Below are 14,463 nucleotides of genomic sequence, written 5' to 3' on the forward strand. Positions count from 1 at the left end.
TTAATAACTCACATCCATCGTCATGGGCAAAAGTAACAGCTCCAAATATTCATCAACATGAGAGTCCATTCAAAAGCACTTAAGGGCACACAAGTGCGAGATGCAGAGATGCACTGAGTGACGTGTGGTACTCCAGTTGAGAAGCACCCACAAGCTTAAGCCCGGGCCATGTGATTCTGTTACAGTCCACTCCAAAGGGATTGCGTCAGTGAATTTTGACTGATGTCAGACACTAAACCCCCTGCTCGGAAGATTAAATAATATGATGAGATCCGATTTGGCATTATATCATTATCAGAATCCTGTCTTGCATGGGTTTAAAGCAGACCGACTTGGTAGTCAATGACACACTAGTTCCTATACTGTGCTGCAGATTCAAGTCTTTGCTCGTTGGTCAAATATGTCTTTGTATGCCTCTTGCTAGATGTAGTCTTTGATGGTCTAGAAAAACTACAGCATTACTTTCTGAATACAAGTAAAAAATAATTAGGTGGGTCTAATAAACTGAACTTTGTATTTCACTCTGGCAATAAAATATGGTATGTTACATCGTTTAAAACTGAAAATATTGTGATATATTAAATATTTGGCAATATTAAAAAATAAATACAGTGTTTTCGTTAATCGATACAGTATCAGAAGATAATAAACAATAATCTAACTATTAACGTTTCCACTATCAGGTTACATTATGAGCTTTTGTAAAAGTAAAATAACAATTACAGTAATTTAAGACTACATCAATCCACTTCACAATCACACCATCCCTCAAACACTGTATGTCTAACAACAACCCTCAATTCATTTTTTTTTTTTTTTAATTCTGAAATACTTAATTACGGTAATTCTGGTTTACACTCCGTTATTTAGAGACATGCTTCTCACACAAATAGGCCCACGTCACACCCATGCACAAACAGGACATGTGGATATGCATTAGTGGAGCGATGTCAGAGTCTGGGGCTGCTACGCTCAGCGCACCAGAGCAGGTGGGGGGTTCGGAGCCTTGCTCAATGGCACATCAGTAGTACTCGGGAAGTGCCCTGGCACCTCTCCAGCTACCAGAACAGGTTCTGTATTTTTGGTCCGCACGAGAACGACCCTCTGGTTCCCAACCCAAGTCCCTACAGACAGCTACTACTGCCGCCCCAAGCATGTTAATCTTCATCCATTTGGATTGAAAATTTAAGCAAGCAATAATGTTCTGCTTGTTCCACTTATGCCAGACCACTGGCATGCTTAAACTATGCTGCTTTTCTAAAAACAATTGTAAAAAGGTAGGAAAACCTTTTGAATTTTTTAGCTTAACCTTTCAAACCACTTAACCTCTAAACCCTGAATATGAAAATTGGAGATATGTGTGATGGTGGAGGTGAATATTTGTAAACATAGACTGTACTGACGTGTGTTTTAAGAAAAGTTAGATACTGGAAGAGATGATGAGTGGATGGTCCAATTTCTGCATCTTTTTTGTAACTAGTAACGTTGATGTTTCTTGTCCTTTAGCATCCCACTTTGTTATTCTGACGTTCAAAACACCGAGCAGTCAGCTGACCGCTCCAACGTGGAGAGAGTCATCTCCAGGTTAAGTCACAGCGACGTTTAAACAACGACAAGATTGATAGTCTGTATGTGGGATGAATTGATCTCAACAAACAAAATGTTGAGTTGGGGATAAAAACAAAGACATTTCCCGGTTTCTACAACAAACACCCGTTCACGATTGTTATCATACCGCCAAAGTTTCCGCTCTTCCGCTGCAAACAAACACAGCTGTGCGGACACTGATCTCTTTAAATATATGGCTGTTTCAACTTACAGCACTGATATAGACAATTTAAATCAGGTTATCAACTATTAATATCTGAAGAGGCGGCAGACTGGAAACATTCGCCCACCAACCAATCTTAAACATAGCCTGCAGGAACACGACTAGCTACAATGATTAAGTGTTCGCTGGATAAGTTCCCCCTAACTAGCTCTACATTAGCTTAAATGTTTTTATTAAGTAATACACAAATAGTTTTCAATGTTGCTATTTGAAATGAAATGCATCCAAGTGCTCCATATAGCGAAACGTAACCCGTGTAGCTGACATGCTATAGTTAGCTTATTCACCTCCTCACTGTTGCTGGAGTCGAACCCCGCTTCTCTCTGCCGGCTGTGCTTCTCCGCCACCCCGAGCAGGCGCAGCAGGGACGGGTCCTCGCTCAACGCTAAACCGATGTTTACGGGCCTCGGCCCTCCGTCAGCCAGCTCCCCATCGTCCGAGCCTAGCCTTCCGCGTCTGGAACGTTTCTCCGACCGCAGCCTGCTTCGAGCCGTGCATGGTCGACCGGGGAAACGAGCCTTGGCCGGAGCTAGTGTGCTCAAGCCCGCGACGGTAGCGGGAGGTGATAATCCGCCTCCCGATGCCGCCATTATTTACTACAACAACACGGACGGCGCGCTGGCAGCAGAGGCTGACAGCAGCGATATGAAGAGAGCAAGATGGACTGCGCAGAGGCAAAGGCGCGAGATAGAGTGGAAACACAGATGCATCATGGGAAAACGAACTTCGTCGACACTTGACGCTCTCCGATCCGAAACACTGCGCGACTTCTACTGCATACAAAATCTCTCTCTTATCAAAATTGTTTTTACAATTCTTGTTCATGAAATAAAATGCATAAAACCTGAACACATAATTTTGGCAACAACAGAGTAGTTTTAGAAATATTCAGATCACCTACTTTGGTAAAAGTTGCAATACATTATAATGTAAACAATGAATATTACAAGTTTTATATATATATATATATATATATATTATGTTGCTTAATATATTACACTAATTCAAACTGCAGTTTGAAGTAGTTTTTCAAAACCATAGCAAAGTAATTTCTGAGAGATTAAATGTGTAAATCTCAACATTCAAGTCTAAGATATACCATACATGTAAGGAGTAAAACCTAAAATGTAGTAGTGTACTTACCCCTACTTTGAATTTTAACAATACACTAAAGAATAGTCAAGATGCAAATGTTATTTAAAACTATTACTATGCATCACTTCTACTGGTAGTATAAATGTATTCACCTGAAGGAGCAGGTGTCCTAAAAGCAGGACACTACCGTACTTATTATACTATGAATATGCAGTTTTAAATTGTCTATTTCTGGTGATAGTCATTCATAATGGTCAAAATTATGATTTTAGATCATTTGCATAACAACTTTCTGAAAAGAAATCTCAAATCTCTCACAAAAATAAAGTTTGTATCTTTAAAATTACACAGAGGACAGTCTCTACCATAACCCACGACTATTACGTTAATGTAAATAAGACTACTTTGGTGTTTTTCTGTCTTAGTTGACAAACCCCTTTACATTTTGCCCTTCAATAAAAACACTAGAGACAAACATTTTGTTCAAGGCAGCAACAATTTAATGGTTGAAAGAGTAAACAAAGACCCAGAGAATACATCATTCGTCATAAAGGCATAGCATTGTATACAGTGGCCCATTCAGGAGATTTTGGATTGTTTATGATAGGACTTACATTCCAAGTACAATTATAACCTTAATGACTTTCCTAAGAATAAACTGCACCATTAAATACAAAATATTTCCACAATTGAGTGGTAATGAACCAGATAATCTTCAATTAATATAAATATTTCCAGTACAGTAGCGGTAATATTAACACCATGAGCTCATGGCGCTAGTTAATCATGTTTATGCACTGATTGGTACAGTTTTATTCACAAGTGTAGGATGTACGGTATTTATAAAAGCAATTGAAAAATGTCAGTCCAGAAGCAACTTCCATAATTCAATTGTGTTGCATAACCTCCCTTCAAATACTCACCCTAAACTATTCACATATCTACCTACACAAAGGGGATAGGAAGAAATACTCTGACAAGTATTTAACTGAATGGTGTAGGATGAAGCTGCAGTCTTTATAACTGTACATTATCTTTTTTCTGCTACCTCCTCTCCATCAGTGTGGGTGTTCTGGTGGATCTGCAGATCGCCCTCTGTTGTAAAGCTCTTTACACAGGTGGGGCAGTTGTATTCAGAACCATGAGACTGAGAAATGTGAGCTTTGAGCTGCTCAGGTTGAGCGTAGCTTTCGTCACACTCTGTGCATCTGTGAGGCTTGAGAGAGGTCGGCCCATGTTCCCCTCTCTTGTGTGCCCGCAGTGCTGTAACAGAAGGGAAGAGGAGATCACAGTTTGCTTCAGGACAGGGAATTTTGAGCTGCGTTTGTGGCTCATTAGATGAGCATCCCTCCGTTGTAGAGTCGTTGCATCCTTCCTCTGATTCCTCTTCTGTTTTGAACTTCTTGCCCTCAATCGTCCCTCCTTGAGCTGCGTTCTTCGGTCTCCGGCCGCGTTTTTTACCCTGGGGCTTAACGTCACAGTTAACACTATCAGCAAATGTTTCCTGGTGCTGCAGGAGTTCTTTTTCTGTCTGAAAACCACAGCTACATTTACAGCACTGGTAGGTGTTGACATCATCAGCAATTAACGAGCCCTTGGGGTGCTCTGCAATGCGATGGTAGCGCAGTCGTGAAGTACTCTGGAACAGGGCGCCACAATCCCTGCAGGGAAACTTTCGCCCTATGCAATCGTGTCTTCTGTGTTTGTTCACCTGCAAGACATTAAACAAACAGCATAGACATTTAAACGGTTATTTAATAATCTATCATGCTAACATGTTACCTGCTGCGTCCTCACCTCAGTGTAAGTTAAAAAGGTTTTCTTGCAGTAGGTACAGCTGAAAGGCTTCTCCTCTGTGCTGTGGCTGACCTGGTGCTCACTGAGCATCTCAGAAGACGGGAAGCTTTTGTCACACTGGTAGCAAGTGAAGACTGTGTCAGTCTGCAAAATGATGAGCAGAAAAACTGGTTTAAAATATGAAAGCAGCACCCAATGCTTTCTTCAATGATTCTTAAAAATGATGTCAAACGGTTACAAAATTTAATTTTACTCACAGGGGGACATTTACAAACAAAACTGTCTTCAGTTCATAATTGAAAATGATATGTACAAAAAGACTTAAATATTCAGGAAGTCTACATGGAAGTATAACTGATAAAACAGCCCAGCCAACATTGTAAACTAACGCAGATATACCATAACAAATTAAAAAATACAATTACAAAAAATGCTTTTTCAATGACAGATCTTGGCTGATTAATATTGGGGTTTTTTTCTTATTCATAAATATTGATTACCTAAAGGAATCCCTGCGAATTACAACATCTCATTTGTGAGAAATGTTAGTTTTTAAGACAAAACAAGCAATTGGCTGAACCAATTTTCCCAATGGGATATGTCATTAGATAGTCATGTATCATAAACTAAACAATAAATTGATAAAGCAATTAACTAATAATTTCTTTAATACAGAAAATAATCGGTTTCAGCACTTCAGCACACGACTTGATTATCTGGGCTTGTATCACTTCTAGGAAGCTGACCTTGCATGTTTATTGTGTTTACCTGCTGCAGCTGTTGCTTGTACAGCTCCCGGTGACTCTTCCTCATGTGTCGCTCCTTGGCTTTGGCGTTACAGAATGTGATGAAGCACTGGAAACACTGCAGACTCTCATGCTGGTCTGCATCACCATAAAATAACATGGGTTTTGGAGATTAGTAAATAAGACACTTAAAGGTAGATTCACAACAAAGCAAAAAAATATAATGTTTCAAAAACAAATGTTGGCTTACAGGACTGCAAAGGACCGACAAGAGTCTCCGTTTTCATCTCCTTTGCGGCGGGTTTCACTTCGCTTCCCACGATGACATGCTCTATTTTGTACATTTCGATGCTGGAGCTTTCAAACACTAGCACAGACACAAGGAGCTTCCACGCTGCTGGAGTTTATACAAACAAACACTTGAAACCATCAATACTATGTTCAGGTGTCTGCAATGACACAGTCACTACAACGACAGAGGGTTAGCTTCAAAAGCACTGGCGTCACGTTACGAAGCAATGGGACATTTTAAATACATAATCAAACATTTGACAGGGGTTCAGTGAAAACATAACACATTTTCTTAAATCATTCCCATGCTGAAGAAAAACTATTTTTTAATTGATCAAACAAGTAGTTTATTGGGAAAAGCAGCAATTTATTGCAAAGCTAGTTGACACAAGGATGGAGAACGCAGACCCTGCGCCACATGCACAGCTATAATTACGAGCTCATACATTTTAGCGAGATTTCAAAAAGCGTCGCATTCTGCTAGCTTTTTGGTCAACCCTTCGTGCGTTTGTTGGTGGAATTAAAATAATTTTCAACTAAACTCATGGTAAACAATTCAAAAGGGTTTCCATTTCCTACCGTTCGAAGCGTCCACCGAAATGAAGCTGCCTCCACATCACGTGACAAGGGAGAGGCCCCTGATATCGCGAGATTTGAGTTGATAGTGCAAATAACATTGCCAATGACAATTTTAATCAACAAAATTTCCAAATTAAAAAAGTGACTATACAGATCAAATTTTCAAAACGTGAAACCATTGTTTAAATCTTTAATAACTGAACAATAATATATTTTTAATCTGTAGGTAACCTCTTTATTTTTTTCCTGTTACACTTTCTGCCAAATCAGTCAGTTTTTTTCATTAATTTACTCATCATGATTTTCTTTAATCATTGTAAAACAGTGACTGTTTGGTCCTTGAAGTAACAGTAAAGATCTTCAACTATGAGCAGCAATATTTTTTACACATTAAAATACTCTTAAATTATGTCTGGGGAATTCAGATCATTTTTTTAGTCTACAATAAACAACAGCAAAGTATGAGGAAAATAATTCAGGGGAGACTTACATCTATATTTGTTTGACGTGATTTGATACATTTATTTTTTACAGTTAAAAAGTACACAAGATAAAAAAGGCGTTCCTTTAGACATGTTCCTACATACAGTTGCAGGAAAAAGTATGTGAACCCTTTGGAATTTCCTAGTTTTCTGATTAAATTGGTCATAAAATGTGTTCTGATCTTCATCTAAGTATCAACAATAGACAAACACAGCCTGCTTAAACTAATACCACAGAAACAATTATATGTTTTCATGTTTTTGTTGAACACACGTAAACATTCACAGTGCAGGATGGAAAAAGTATGTGAACCCCTAGGCTAATGACTTCTCCAAGAGCTAATTGGAGTCAGGAGTCAGCCAACCTGGAGTCCAATCAATGAGACGAGATTGGAGGTGTTGGTTAAAGCTGCCCTGCCCTATAAAAAACACACTACAGGTTTGAGTTTGCTATTCTCAAGAAGCATTGCCTGATATGAACCATGCCTCGCATAAAAAAGCTCTCAGAAGACCTACAATTAAGAATTGTTGACTTGCATAAAGCTGGAAAGGGTTACATAAGAATCTCTAAAAGCCTTGATGTACATCAGTCCACGGTCAAACGAATTGTCTATAAATGGAGAAAGTTCAGCACTGTTGCTACTCTCCCTAGAAGTGGCCGTCCTGTAAAGATGACCGCAAGAGCACAGTGCAGAATGCTCAATGAGGTGAAGAAGAATCCTAGAGTGTCAGCTAAAGAGTTATACAAATCTCTGGCACATGCTAACATCTCTGTTGACGAATCTACGATACGTAAAACACTCAACAAGAATGGAGTTCATGGGAGGACACCACGGAGAAAGCCACTGCTGTCTAAAAAAAACATTGCTGCACGTTTGTAGTTTGCAAAAGAGCACCTGGATGTTCCACAGCACTACTGGCAAAACATCCTGTGGACAGATGAAACCAAAGGTGAGTTGTTTGGCAGGAACACACAACACTATGTGTGGAGAAAAAAAGGCACAGCACACCAACATCAAAACCTCATCCCAACTGTGAAGTATGGTGGAGGGGGCATCATGGTTTGGGGCTGCTTTGCTGCATCAGGGCCTGGACAGATTGCTATCATCGACGGAAAAATGAATTCCCAAGTTTATCAAGACATTTTGCAGGAAAACTTAAGGCCATCTGTCCACCAACTGAAGCTCAACAGAAGATGGGTGATGCAACAGGACAACGAACCCAAAGCACCGAAGTAAATCAACAACAAGAATGGCTTCAACAGAAGAAAATACACCTTCTGGAGTGGACCAGTCAGAGTCCTGACCTCAACCCGATAGAGATGCTGTGGCATGACATCAAGAGAGAGATTCACACCAGACATCCCAAGAATATTGCTGAAATGAAAAGGTTTTGTAAAGAGGAATGGTCCAAAATTCCTCCTGACCGTTGTGCAGGTCTGATCTGCAACTATAGGAAATGCTGCCAAAGGAGGGTCAACTAGTTATTAAATCCAAGGGTTCACATACTTTTTCCACCCTGCACTGTGAATGTTTACATGTTGTGTTCAACAAAAACATGAAAACATATAATTGTTTGTGTGGTATTAGTTTAAGCAGACTGTGTTTGTCTATTGTTGAGACTTGGATGAAGATCAGAACACATTTTATGGCCAATTTATGCAGAAAACTAAGTAATTCCAAAGGGTTCACATACTTTTTCTTGCAACTGTACAAACATGCACACACAAAAAAATCAAAAATCTTGTTTGTGATTTATAGCACTTTATTTGTAATAGGACAAGGCAAACACCAATGGAAATCTTGATGAAGAGGTTATGTGATGGCACATTATCACTTTAAATAATTTGCCAGTGACAAAAGTAGAAGGCTAAGGACAAATGAGGCAGAAGAAGGAGTTCAAGGTGTCAAAGGGGCCGTTTAAGCCCTGGCTTGCTGCTGCTGCTGGTATTCAGTGATTCTGCTCTCCATCACAGGCCTGAAGTGCCTGATCAATCCCTGGGATAAAAGAAAGATCATACATCATTTATCTTGAAGGTTTTTTTTAATTTAGATGTTTTAAGTCTTCCGGTGATGTGTGGATCCAATCCTACAGTATTTTGACTGAATAATATTTTACAGTTCTCTTTTAATCCTTTCAATTATCCTGTTTTTGAATATTCATGTTTACCTGCACTGGCCATGCTGCACCGTCTCCAAGAGCACAGATAGTATGACCCTCAATCTGCTTACTGATTTCCCAAATCATATCAATCTCTGCCGACCGAGCATCACCGCGCACAAAACGCCACATCATGTTATTCATCCAGTCCACTCCTGCAGAGACAGATCAAAGGGAAAATGATATTCATAAGTATGTAAGGAGGCAGAGAACCAACTGGTGTAGTGTAGATTAAAGTGTGACTTACCCTCTCTGCAGGGTGTGCACTGACCACAGCTCTCATGTTTGTAAAACTCAATCAGGCGGGCAATTGCTCTGATAATGTCAGTCTGAAAAAGCAATACATTTATCAATGTAACACATGTTTTTTTTTGTATTTCTCAGCGAGTAGTGACTGATGCTGCAGGGTAGACAGACGTACAGATTTGTCCATGACGATGAGAGCAGCCGTGCCCAGACCGGTCTGAGCCTGGATGAGGCCGTCAAAGTCCATCAGCACCTCCTCACACACATTCTTGGGAATGAGGGGTGTTGAGGAGCCGCCCGGGATTACAGCGAGCAGGTTATCCCACCCACCGCGCACTCCACCTAGCAGACAGATGTTTCTTTCAATTAAGTAAAATGAAGTAAAAACTGCATTGACTTATGTTGTGCTTATGTTAAGCTGACTTAATCTTTAAACTTGCTGATCCCCTTGGCAGATAAACAAGTGCAGACAAACAACTGAAGCATTAAGGTTTTCCCTTTCTGTCAGTTTCACTTCACATTAAATAATTTAAAGGGAAAATTCTTTACATCACAAGCATTTTTTTTAGACAAAATCGAAAACTCACATCAGTGAAACATCACTATTAATTAACTTCATCCTTTAAATAAAAAAAAATGCTGTCTCAGTTACTATGTCTCTCATTTTTGTGAGTATTTCTTCTGCATATCTGTACCTGCGTGCCTCTCAATGAGATCTTTGAGAGGAACAGACATCTCCTCCTCCACAGTGCAGGGGTTGTTAACATGGCCAGAGATGTTGAAGAGTTTTGTGCCGGAGTTTCTCTCTCTGCCGAAGCCCAGAAACCACGAGCCTCCACGGCGACAGATTGTGGGAGCCACGGATACCGTCTCCACATTTGCAACAGTTGTTGGGCAACCAAACACACCTTCAGGATTGAAACAAAAAAGGTATATTGACATTTTAGAAAATGCTTTTAATTGATTTCACAATAACAAAAGTGTTCAGCATTAGTGACCAACATTTAGATAAGTCAAATAACAAAACTGTTTCATGTATATGATGTATCAGTTATACTTGTATATTCTTTATGTTGTTATACTATAACTTTAACATATATATCTTTGATTGCACAGCCATGAATTTGCACAGCTCTAGAGAACCCTCTATATTGTTAATACATAATTACCAGTGTCATCACTGTTTTTACAAACTTACACCTCTTACCTCCAGCAAGTATTTTTACATTCAGTTGACAAGCCTGAATAAATGTTGTATTTAATTTTTCATTTTTTTCCTCAACCAGTAGGAATGGTTAAGTTAAATCCTTGATGTATAAATCTCTTCTTATTTTTTATATTCTAGGTGCTTATTTATGTATCTATCTTATAATGTTTTATTTGCTCTGATAACCTTCTGCTGTAACACCACAATTTCCCAGTTTGGGCTCAATAAAGTAATTCTATTCTATATTCCACACTTGGTTTCTCTAGAACTCACCCACGTCAGCAGGAAAGGGGGGCTTCAGGCGGGGTTTCCCTTGCTTGCCCTCTAGTGACTCAATAAGAGCGGTCTCCTCCCCACAGATGTACGCTCCAGCTCCTCGCATTACAAACACGTCAAAGTCATAACCAGAGCCGCAGGAGTTCTTTCCAATGAGCCCCGCAGCATAGGCTTCATTAATAGCAACCTAGAAAAGCATATTGAAAATACAGCACTTTAAAACATTTCAAAGCATATTAAATCCATCTATAAGACCATGCCATGATGTAAAAAGGTCATATGTAATGTATAGATGTTCATATTATTTAAGGAATAATATAATAATCAGACCAACTTCATTAAATAGAGCTCATATAAAAAGCTACATTTGAGGTTTTGAGAATTCATTCTGCAGAAAACTGCTCTTGATTTTGTTTTGGCTGCACTCATCAGTTTTCTTTTTGGTCTCATTCTTCTGCATTTGTCACTCTGTTGATTTGTTCTGTTCTTAGAATTGTTTAAATGTAATTAGTGATTTTGGAACTGGATATTTTAAATAAAGAAATCTTAATAGGTTACATGTTTTAAGCTACTTGAATCTTTTCCTATAAACTGATTTCAAACATTACTGAAAAGTGCACAAGTGTTTGTACTCTGTTGGTTTTCAGTTGATAACGGCAGGTTTCTGTCCAGGTTCACCTGCAGGTTGGACGACTCATTGTAGAACTCTCCTCTGATGTAGATGTAAGCAGCGCGTGCCCCCATTGCCATCCCAGCGATCAGGCATCCCTCCACCAGCTTGTGTGGGTCATTCCTCATGATCTCACGATCCTTACAGGTGCCAGGTTCTCCCTCATCAGCATTCACAACCAAGTACTTTGGCCTAAAACAAAGAATTGGGATAAAATGTCACCTAAAGAAGCTGTATTTGGAATCTTTAATACACCAAATTTCATTTTGGCTCCAGAGGGATGAAAAGGTGATCTGTTATGACAGATAACTATCCCTGTTGTTGCATCACAATGTTGTTCTTGTTTTGAATCCAAAAATAGGGTTGTTTCTTTTAGTGCTGGCCGACATACAGAGTTTTGAACTTTGAGTTTTCCACTTATATCTACTCTTTTTATATTTTGTATTTTAAGTTAAGTTTAAGCTTTAGGTTGTATTTAAATTGACACTTTCTATTTTAGGTTTACAATGTTTCGTCTACCTGCACTGTTGTTAATTTACTGCTCTGTGTGCCTTTGAATTGCCCCCCGGGGACAAATGAAGTTTTTTGAATTGAATTGAATATTAATATATTTTCTAATGAGATATAGGGCATTACAATATGGCTTATATTGATATAGATGATGTTGTGTTAAAATAACTATATGTTTCTTCTGTACAGTTATCCTATTTCTCATCTACTTGTGTGACCCGCTTCATCCTCCTCCGTCTCTCTCTGAGCAAAACTCAAAAACCACCTGAATAACAAAAAACACAGCAGTGTCTATTTTGTTATGCAGGAAAGGAACTTTTAAATATATTTTATTGTATTTAAGGAGCATGTCATCTAAAATTATTATTCTTTATTTGGTCCATATCGCCCAGCCATGGTGTGTTTATACATAAAAAACAAAGTACAGGTGTGAATCTGTCCGTCTCCTCACTGACCTGCCATCGCTGGGCTTGTTCATGAAGCTCCACTTCATGCCTGTAGGGAAACCAGCTCCACCTCTGCCACGCAGACCAGAGACCTTGATCTCATTGAGGACCCAGTCGACCCCCTTCAAAAGGATCTCCTTAGTTTTGTACCAGTCTCCACGCTTCAGTGCACCTTTCAGCCTGGAGCACAAATATTAGCAATAGAGCATTGTGTTATAAGGATTCTTTTTTACTTTTACTGTCCATGACATTATTTCATATTGTGTGGGTGCATCAATCAAATCACTTTGCACACAATGTTTAAAGTTATACAGAGCATGTTACCTCCAGTCATGACGTCCATACAGGTTTGTGAAAATTCTGTCCTCATCTGCTAGAGGTCCAAATGTGGTTTTCTTAGGAGCATTCTGGAAAAATAATTCCAACACATCAAATATTAAAACTTTTTTTTGTTTTTACATTTTAACCATAGTATAAACTAAATACAAACCAGGTACCTGTGCTGTGCTGTTATATCTGGTGATAGCGGTCACTCCAGCTTGGCTGACTGCAGCTGGAGCGCGGGCCACCCCAGACACCACTGCTCGAGAGAGCGACAGCATCTTCCTGTTGAGAGGCGAGACCATAAGATCACAAGTCAAAAACACAGAGATTCTAGTTTAAAAAGAAACAGATGGCAATCATAGTAGGTACTAAAAGCATGAACATTTTCATTGTAGATTGATTGAGGATTATGTATTGGATCCATTAATAGTTCAGAGTGAAGGAGAGCAAAAGGGGAAAACTTCAAAGACCTCCTTTTTTCCAATCTATAGCCCTTATATGAAAGATGTATAGTTTACTACTGTATGAATCACAAAAAGAGATAACATCAGTCTTTAACTTTAAATCTTTTTTAATTTACTTTTATTTTTATTGAATCTTTGATTAAAGATAAAGATAAACTTTATTGATCCCCATGGGGGAAAGTTTTGCATTACAGCAGCTCAAGAAAACAGGAAACAGGAATATAATTATTAAAAATAAAAAATAGAAGTTAAAAATCAAACATATCAGTTAAATAAAAATAAAAAATACAACAATAGAAAAAAATACAACATTGATTGCAGATGTTGTATATAGTAACGTCTTCAAACAGTGGAGTTAAATATAATTTACTTGTATTCTGGAAAGCAAAAGTGGACCACATTGTTGGCATATTTTTAATTCTACATCTCGTCTATATTTTGTCTAGACCGAAAACAAATAGATATTTTTCAATAGTCTATTTTAAAATAGGTATAATTGTGATTTTCTTTAGTTTTAAAGCAATAAATAATATACATTCTAAAATGTCTTGTTGGTAATTTGCTGTAATAACAGCCTCTTGACAAAAACTACCAACAACACATTACGCACCACATTTGTTTAATTCCTCAAACCAGGGCCAAAAGCGAACATTTGATCTATTGCAATGTAATTTTATTTTAAAAACAATCATCAACAATGAATCACCCTTGGTTTAGTTTTATAATGAAAGGTTTTGCTGTACATCACCTTGTGTAACTCCAGATGTGTTGTTGTTATGTCACATATGCTGAGTTAGCTAACGAAGCTAACGGCGTAAGGTTATCAAACGAAACAGTCAGTGGATAAACACATATTGTAGCACTTAATAGTAAGAGGTTAATTCAAACTCCTCTTCCTCGCTTTAGTATTCTGTTTTTAGGGTACATACTGACCTCCATGCTCACTGCTAGCCTATTGCTATGCTAACTTAGCTAGCGGTTAACCTTGTAATGTCAGAATAATTGCAGCTGATTAACAACATACCTCAAACGGACAGCTCATAAATGAATTATTACCGTTATTAACAACAGCCACACGAACACAAATCCATCAAACTATGACTGATTCAAGTTAAGTTTGCATAATAATCCTTCTTACCTTCTCTACGTCCCGAGCTTGATGAAACCAAGACCGGAAGTTGATGAGGACTCCTCCGGAATCTTTCACTGTGACACTCAGCTGTCCTCCTCTGCTGTGCTCCTCTGCTGTGCTGCAGAGGTACGGAGGTTTATTTAAAAGGTTGTGGTTGCACAACAAGCTGACAATGGAACCTCCTTCTTTTTATTTAGGGAGAAAAAG

General features: G+C 38.6%; 3 protein-coding genes across 6 annotated transcripts in view; all 3 read right to left on the reverse strand.

The window, feature by feature from the left end:
- The window catches only part of kmt2ba (lysine (K)-specific methyltransferase 2Ba), a 30,040-nt gene extending 27,563 nt beyond the window's left edge, over positions 1-2,477 (reverse strand). For 2 of the 3 annotated variants that reach the window (XM_065948553.1, XM_065948552.1), the window contains exon 1: positions 2,119-2,477. In XM_065948553.1, coding sequence (XP_065804625.1) covers positions 2,119-2,421 — 303 coding nt within the window. In that variant the 5' untranslated portion in view covers positions 2,422-2,477. The remainder of the gene's footprint in view (positions 1-2,118) is intronic. The other variant, XM_065948554.1, reaches the window with a different exon arrangement.
- Positions 2,478-3,409: 932 nt separating this feature from the next.
- On the reverse strand, positions 3,410-6,397 carry LOC109995018 (oocyte zinc finger protein XlCOF22). Of its 2 annotated transcripts, none has more exons than XM_020648592.3 (5): positions 6,340-6,397; positions 5,720-5,866; positions 5,492-5,607; positions 4,724-4,867; positions 3,410-4,637 (listed from the first exon to the last, which is right to left on the reverse strand). In XM_020648592.3, the coding sequence occupies exons 2-5, from the start codon at positions 5,811-5,813 to the stop codon at positions 3,957-3,959; spliced, it is 1,035 nt and encodes a 344-aa protein (XP_020504248.1). In that variant the 5' UTR covers positions 5,814-5,866; positions 6,340-6,397; the 3' UTR covers positions 3,410-3,956. The 2 variants fall into 2 exon arrangements, with proteins under 2 accessions (XP_020504248.1, XP_065804092.1); XM_065948020.1 differs by lacking the exon at positions 6,340-6,397 and adding an exon at positions 6,207-6,321.
- Positions 6,398-8,564: 2,167 nt separating this feature from the next.
- ndufv1 (NADH:ubiquinone oxidoreductase core subunit V1) lies at positions 8,565-14,398 on the reverse strand. The gene is made up of 11 exons (XM_020648591.3): positions 14,263-14,398; positions 12,834-12,942; positions 12,661-12,743; positions 12,346-12,516; positions 11,389-11,572; positions 10,708-10,897; positions 9,923-10,135; positions 9,403-9,569; positions 9,229-9,310; positions 8,991-9,136; positions 8,565-8,818 (listed from the first exon to the last, which is right to left on the reverse strand). Exons 2-11 carry the CDS (start codon positions 12,936-12,938, stop codon positions 8,741-8,743), a joined length of 1,419 nt encoding a protein of 472 aa, XP_020504247.1. The 5' UTR covers positions 12,939-12,942; positions 14,263-14,398; the 3' UTR covers positions 8,565-8,740.
- Between the last annotated feature and the right edge of the window lie 65 nt (positions 14,399-14,463).

Source organism: Labrus bergylta, chromosome 19, assembly GCF_963930695.1.
Source record: "Labrus bergylta chromosome 19, fLabBer1.1, whole genome shotgun sequence".
Taxonomy (NCBI): domain Eukaryota; kingdom Metazoa; phylum Chordata; class Actinopteri; order Labriformes; family Labridae; genus Labrus; species Labrus bergylta.

Excerpts from the sequence above, each read along its gene's own strand:
- LOC109995018 (XM_020648592.3), bottom strand. The coding sequence starts at position 5,813 with ATGTACAAAATAGAGCATGTCATCGTGGGAAGCGAAGTGAAACCCGCC. Across the intron at positions 5,608-5,719 it reads TGTCGGTCCTTTGCAGTCCT|ACCAGCATGAGAGTCTGCAG; the intron begins GTAAGCCAACAT and ends ATGGTGATGCAG. Across the intron at positions 4,638-4,723 it reads CCTTTTTAACTTACACTGAG|GTGAACAAACACAGAAGACA; the intron begins GTGAGGACGCAG and ends AATGTCTTGCAG.
- ndufv1 (XM_020648591.3), bottom strand. The coding sequence starts at position 12,938 with ATGCTGTCGCTCTCTCGAGCAGTGGTGTCTGGGGTGGCCCGCGCTCCA. Across the intron at positions 10,136-10,707 it reads CCCCTTTCCTGCTGACGTGG|GTGTGTTTGGTTGCCCAACA; the intron begins GTGAGTTCTAGA and ends TCAATCCTGAAG. Across the intron at positions 9,311-9,402 it reads TCATCGTCATGGACAAATCT|ACTGACATTATCAGAGCAAT; the intron begins GTACGTCTGTCT and ends TTGCTTTTTCAG.